At 42.0% G+C, this 5842-nt stretch overlaps 1 protein-coding gene across 1 annotated transcript; it reads left to right on the top strand.

Annotated features, from left to right (window-relative positions):
* Nucleotides 1-577: 577 nt before the first annotated feature.
* EPCIP (exosomal polycystin 1 interacting protein) lies at nucleotides 578-1402 on the top strand. Its single transcript, XM_065876997.1, has one exon. The coding sequence runs from the start codon at nucleotides 631-633 to the stop codon at nucleotides 1288-1290; it is 660 nt and encodes a 219-aa protein (XP_065733069.1). The 5' UTR covers nucleotides 578-630; the 3' UTR covers nucleotides 1291-1402.
* The last annotated feature ends 4440 nt before the right edge of the window (nucleotides 1403-5842 follow it).

Here is a 5842-nt window from a genome sequence, read left to right as displayed (position 1 = left end):
GGGAGCATGTTTGTCTAGTTAGAAATTGAAGTTTACCATTAACTAAATGTTTCACCGGTATTCATGCTGTGTTAACAGGTAGCACGTGGGTAGCTGATTCCGACAAGGAACTGTTTGTCTCCTGAATTCCAGGAAGTCAGATATTGGGGCGGGGGGGGGTTATGTGCCTGTTTAGAGAGTAGACAGGTATTCAGTACTGGCAACGGAAAGTTTGGAGGAAGTTTGGAAATACGCACTTAGATCACTCCAAATCCCTGCCCACAGACAGGCTGCGGTAGGTCTCCTGTCCGGCATCTGCTCTTGCTTACTTGTTGGCATGTTAGTCTCACTACCAACAGACATCACGGGGAGTTTCACAGCTCAGGTGAGCAGAGTTCACGGAATTGGCTGAGGCCTCCCAGGAGGTTCTGAGAAAAGAGCATCGCCTGCACTTGGGCTCCTAGCATTGTCTGCCTTTGCTAGAAACTGCAAGAGAGAAAGTTTAAGACGGGTCATTTAGGGGGCTCCTTTTCCGGAAGCTGCACGTTTCTAATGAGAGGCTGTGATCACAGAGTTGCACATTTTCTTTCAGGTGAGTTCCAATGAATCGGCTCATGAAGGGGAAGCTCGCTGGCCCACCCTGAGACAAGAATGGCACCACCCTCTGGGTGCAGTCTCCTTGTGATCGGTGCACTGGGCGTCTTTGCACTTGACTGCTTCGCGAGAGCTCAGGAGAACAGCACGCTAATTTTCACGAAGGAAAACACCATTCGGAAGTGCAGCTGCTCTGCAGACATCCGGGACTGTGACTACAGTTTGGCCAACCTGATGTGCAGCTGTAAAACCGTCCTGCCTTTTGCAGTCGAGCAAACCAGCTACAATGACCATCTGACCATCTGGTTCACAGACACATCTGCACTGGGACCCCTGTTGAACTTCACGCTGGTCCGGGACCTGAAGCTTTCTCTGTGCAGTGCCAACATTCTCCCCACTGAGTACCTGGCTATTTGTGGTCTGAAGAGGCTTCGCATCAGCACTGAGGCCAAGCATCCCTCCCCAGAGCAGAGTTTACTCATCCACGATGGTGGGGAGAGAGAATCCAGAGAGAAGCCCATGTTGTTACACCAAGGCTGGCAAACCTGTATGTCTATCTCCTTCTTAGATATGGCACTTTTCAACAGGGAGTCATCCTTAAAATCATACAGTATTGCAAACTCTGCCAGCATGGCCAGCAACTTCCCCTACTTTTCCTACTTTAAAACCTTCCCAGTTCTAAACAACAAAAACTATGTTGTCACATTCATTTACTAACATTGTAGCTGTGTCCAACCTTTGGGACCTTTGGCACATTATGGATCATTTCAACAAGGAATCTGTGAACAAGGTCATGGGTATTCCTATCCTCAACTTCACTTCACCCCCAGCCCCCATTCTGCTGGCCCTCTCTGCTCTGCCCATGCCCATCCATGGTAAAACAAAATTAAAAAACCAAAAAGCCTACTTGATTCAGTCCAGAAACGAGCCTTGAGGGCCAGCTAGAGGCTAGGTCCTTGCTCCTGGGGGCAGGTGGAGAAATGTCAGATCAGAAATGGAGAGACCAGTGCACCCCAGGAACTGCTTAGTGGAGCCCAGCAGAGGGGATGACCCCCAAGAAAGGCGCCTTCCTTCAAAACATTGCCTTAATTTTTTTCTTTTTTTTTTTTTTGCTTCATTTTGTTAGATAGGTTGGAATTCCCCTAAGTAGAGAATGATAGACTTCAGCATTTTGAGACTGTGAGTGCCACAGAATGTCTAGGCTCTCTTAGACTGGTATTTTCCAAATATCTTGTTAAGAATAGTCACATTGAGGAAGGGGAATCTTGTGAGTGTGTTTAGTGAGGGAGGTTTGAAGCTTGGAGGATAGGGTGGGACCTTAGGACTGAATGAGGGCACTAGGGTCCCGAGGAAGGGATACAGAAATCAAAATTGGAAGTCACAAAAGCCAAGTGCATCGGGTTTTTTCCTTAGAGCAAGGCCTAAACCCAGGGAAAGTTTTCCTCTTCTAGCCCTTCATGTCCCTCTCTTGTCTTGCCTACTATCGTCGGCCCCGCTGTACCACTTCCCCCTTTCTCCTCTGTCTTCATACCCCACCTCCTTCTCCTGCTCCAGAAATCAGAACTTAGATTAATACCAGGAGAACTATGTTTGACTACACTAGGGACTAGCCTGGGAATGTAACAGTCCCTTATAACATTACTCCCATGGGTAAATATGCCCAGATTACTAATAGATAATAACTAATAATTAACGAAAGAACTTAACGAAAGTCAAGGTACTTTGTATGATGGGGTTAACACAAAATGGTTTTATGTGCATTGATACAAGGAACGAACACAACGTATTTCTTTTTTAATTAAATTGACTTGGGGATTCCCTGGTGGTCCAGGTCAGGATGCTGCAGTCTCACACCTGAGGGCCCTGGTTCAATCCCTGGTTGGGGAAGTGGGATCCTGCAAGCCATGTGGCATGGCCAAAAAATAAATAAATAAATACATTTAAAAATTAATTAATTAAACTGACTCATCCTTGTACGAAGAAAATCTTCTCTCCCAGAGACCCAACTTACCATTAAAGTGGAATATAAAGAATCTGTGGCAATTATGGTATAAATGTCTAAATTCAGAGTGCAAAGAATTTGAAACATTACTGAATTTATGATATCATAATAAGAAATAGTTCTATTATGAAATGACAGGCTGTCTTGGAACTGATGACTATATCACATTCATCACATTTTTCTCTTAACCTTAACACAGGGTGACTGAAATAACCTGAAATGTCTACATTTGCGTAATTGGTGGGGGATTTGGCCATTAGGGCTAATTAGCATGCATCTATAATGTCAGTGTTTAAATTAGGCCAAAACTAAGACCAAAATACGAATTTTAATAGAAAAATGTAATGACCTCATTACTGACATTGTATTTGAGAGGTAAGATTAAAGTGATGGAAAAAGACAAAGAAGAAAAAAAGAGGGAGAAAGAATGGCAAGAGGGATACAAGTGAAAAGATTAATAATAAATATATTTACTGTCATTTTCACTGAAAATGTAACAAATTGAATTTTAATAGATTTTTATTAATAAAGTATAAAATTAACTGACGTTAGACATTATGAGCATCTTAATGTGTGCATAACATGTGATTCTTATAAGAAATAATTGTGGGTCAATGGGACTTAAATCAATAGAGGAGGAAAGCTAATTAAGTTATAAATCAAGCCTGAGGTTGCCAGGTTTCTAGACTGAAATGCGGTTCAGGTTGTGCTGACAGAGGACAAATAAGCATATACATGGGGAAACATGGCATCTGGTGCTCAGTCACAGGGTTGGGAGGACAATAGAGAGCGGTGGGGATTGTGGCAAGCTGAGCATGCACATCCACCTGAAGGGTCCACAGCAGTGCCAGCTGGCTGAGTGTCACTGCCATGGGAGAATACAGCAGGGCGAGACCTGATCCTTCAAGGGAATTAGGAACTCCAGGTGCTTTGTAAACGTTGGCACATTATTCTGCTTTTTTGTTTGTTGCTTTAAATACCACTGTGTGGGTCAAACTGTGTCAGTGGTCCCCATGGAGTCCGGGACTAGCCATTTGTCGCCTCTGATCAGTGGTGTGCTAGTGAAAGTTTAACCGTCAGCTCTCCCACCAAAAGTCTGTGTGTTGATATAAATGTGCATACGTTTATTATAAATTTTATTGATAGAAAGGATGTGTAGCACACAATTTACAAACGATAATAAAATGTGTGATGCTCTTTATTATAAACTCTGTATGCAATTAGCTCTCAAAGAATGCTTTAGTTGATTTTTGCCAAAATCTTGTATCCAAAGCCAACCTAGGGCCGCAACTGATGAGCAAGTATAATTCTGGCATAAGTGTTGGTTGATATTTTCACTTATGTTAGGAGTAAGAGGAAAGTTAAACAATAAAGATGTATGTGGGAATGCCACTTGTTAGTCAATGATGTAAGCAACTTCTTTGCTGAATCAAATAATTGGTTTCAAATACTGGAGGAAATTTTCCTCAATTTAGGGGACTAGTCACAATGTAAGGGCTACAGACATGATACATTTTTAAGTTTAGTCTGCACTGTTAACATTTTTCCCATCACACTCAACAAAACAATAAATAAAACCCTGATATGTAGTGTTTTAAAAGACATTTTAATGACACATTTCTTAGCTTTATCCACTGAGAGGGCCAAGAAGCAATGACACTCCTGTAGCAAAAAGCACACCGATACGTACATTTTGGTTCCTCAAAACCATTCCGCATTAAAACAAACAAAACAACAAAGAAAATAGGACCCCGGGACTTCAACGCAGGGAGCCTGTGTTCGATCCCTGGTCGGAGAACTAGATCCCGCATGCCGCAACTAAGTCTGCATGCCGCAACTAAAAGATCCCGCAGGCCGCAACTAAGACCTTGTACAGCCTAAATAAATAAATAAATAAAAATTTTTAAAAAGAAAATAGGGCCTTGAAGAAATAACTGATTCCACAGGGCTAGGGCAGCAAAAATTTAAGGGTGAGCCTGGAACATCTTAATGTGACAGAAAGTAAGAAAAACTCAATAACTTGATGGGGACATATAAAAAAATATAGAAGTCAGCTTAAAGAATTCCACCAGTCACAAAGCGACCATCTATATGATCAATTACCAGAGTGGATTTTAGCATATTGACTTGAAAAAAATTCCATGAGTTAGTACTGTCAAAATAAAGGAAGGAAGGAAGGAAGGGAGGGAGGGAGGGAGGGAGGGAGGGAGGGAGAAAAAGAAAGAAGTGGGAATGGGGAAGGGAAAGTACTACTTTACAGAAGAATGGCAACAAATACATATAGAAGGAATAATAGAGATACAAAATCACCATTTTGCAAACACCACCATAATAATTAATTCTGAAAAGAATCATTAATGGATGCTAAAATGATTGGATGAAATATTGTCTAAAAGTATTATCATCCTGCAGATTATTTGTAAACCACAAATGGTACCTTTATGATGGAGAAAGGTCCCTAAATGAGTGATTGAACTTAATGGGACAAATTGGCATCATGGACTGCCTGATGTGATACACTGAGAAGGACACATTAACTATGTAGTAGTATTCTTGCCTAAAACGTTAAACCTGCATCTAACCCAAATCCAAATTGAGGGACATTCTGCAAAAACAACAAATAAGCAAACCAAAAAAACTGGCCTGGACTTTGCAAAACTATCAGTGTCATGAAAGTTTAAAAAAAGGGATGAGCTGTTCTAGAATGAAGGAGGCTAACTTGTCATGACAACTAAATATAATGTGCCATCTTCATTGGATCCTGAATTGGGGAAAAACCAACAGCTATAAAAGACAGGAGAATGGGACTTTACTGGTGGTCCAGTGGTTAAGACTCCCGTGCTTCCACTGCATGGGGTGCGGGTTTGATTCCTGGTTGGGGAACTAAGATCCTGCATGCTGTGTGGCATGGACAAAAAAAGGGGCAGGAGAAGATAGACGTCTCAGCTCAAGCATAGAGAGTAAATTTCTCTTTCTCTGACTTTTGGTTATATTCAGGCCCTCAAAGGATTGGATGATGCCCATCCGCACTGGTCAAGGTGATCTTATCTCTACCAGACACCCTCACAGACACACCCAGAAATAATGTTTTATCAGCTGTCTGTGCATCACTCGGCCCAGTCAAGTTGACACATAAAATTAACTGGCACAAACAGGAAAAGGCAACTCCGTTTTACCTTTTTCAGCATCCATTTTATCTAGTGAGGACAAACTACTGTCCCCTTCATGAGGGAAAGGGTCTAGTATAATGAAACTGGCTCATCCTCC

The sequence above is a fragment of the Phocoena phocoena genome, chromosome 4 (genome assembly GCF_963924675.1).
Source record: "Phocoena phocoena chromosome 4, mPhoPho1.1, whole genome shotgun sequence".
Taxonomy (NCBI): domain Eukaryota; kingdom Metazoa; phylum Chordata; class Mammalia; order Artiodactyla; family Phocoenidae; genus Phocoena; species Phocoena phocoena.
The sequence above is the reverse complement of the archived record's forward strand: the minus strand, read 5'-3'. Positions and strand labels throughout refer to the sequence as shown.

Bases quoted from the DNA above. Each gene is read 5' to 3' on its own strand.
- EPCIP (XM_065876997.1), top strand. From the start codon at position 631: ATGGCACCACCCTCTGGGTGCAGTCTCCTTGTGATCGGTGCACTGGGC.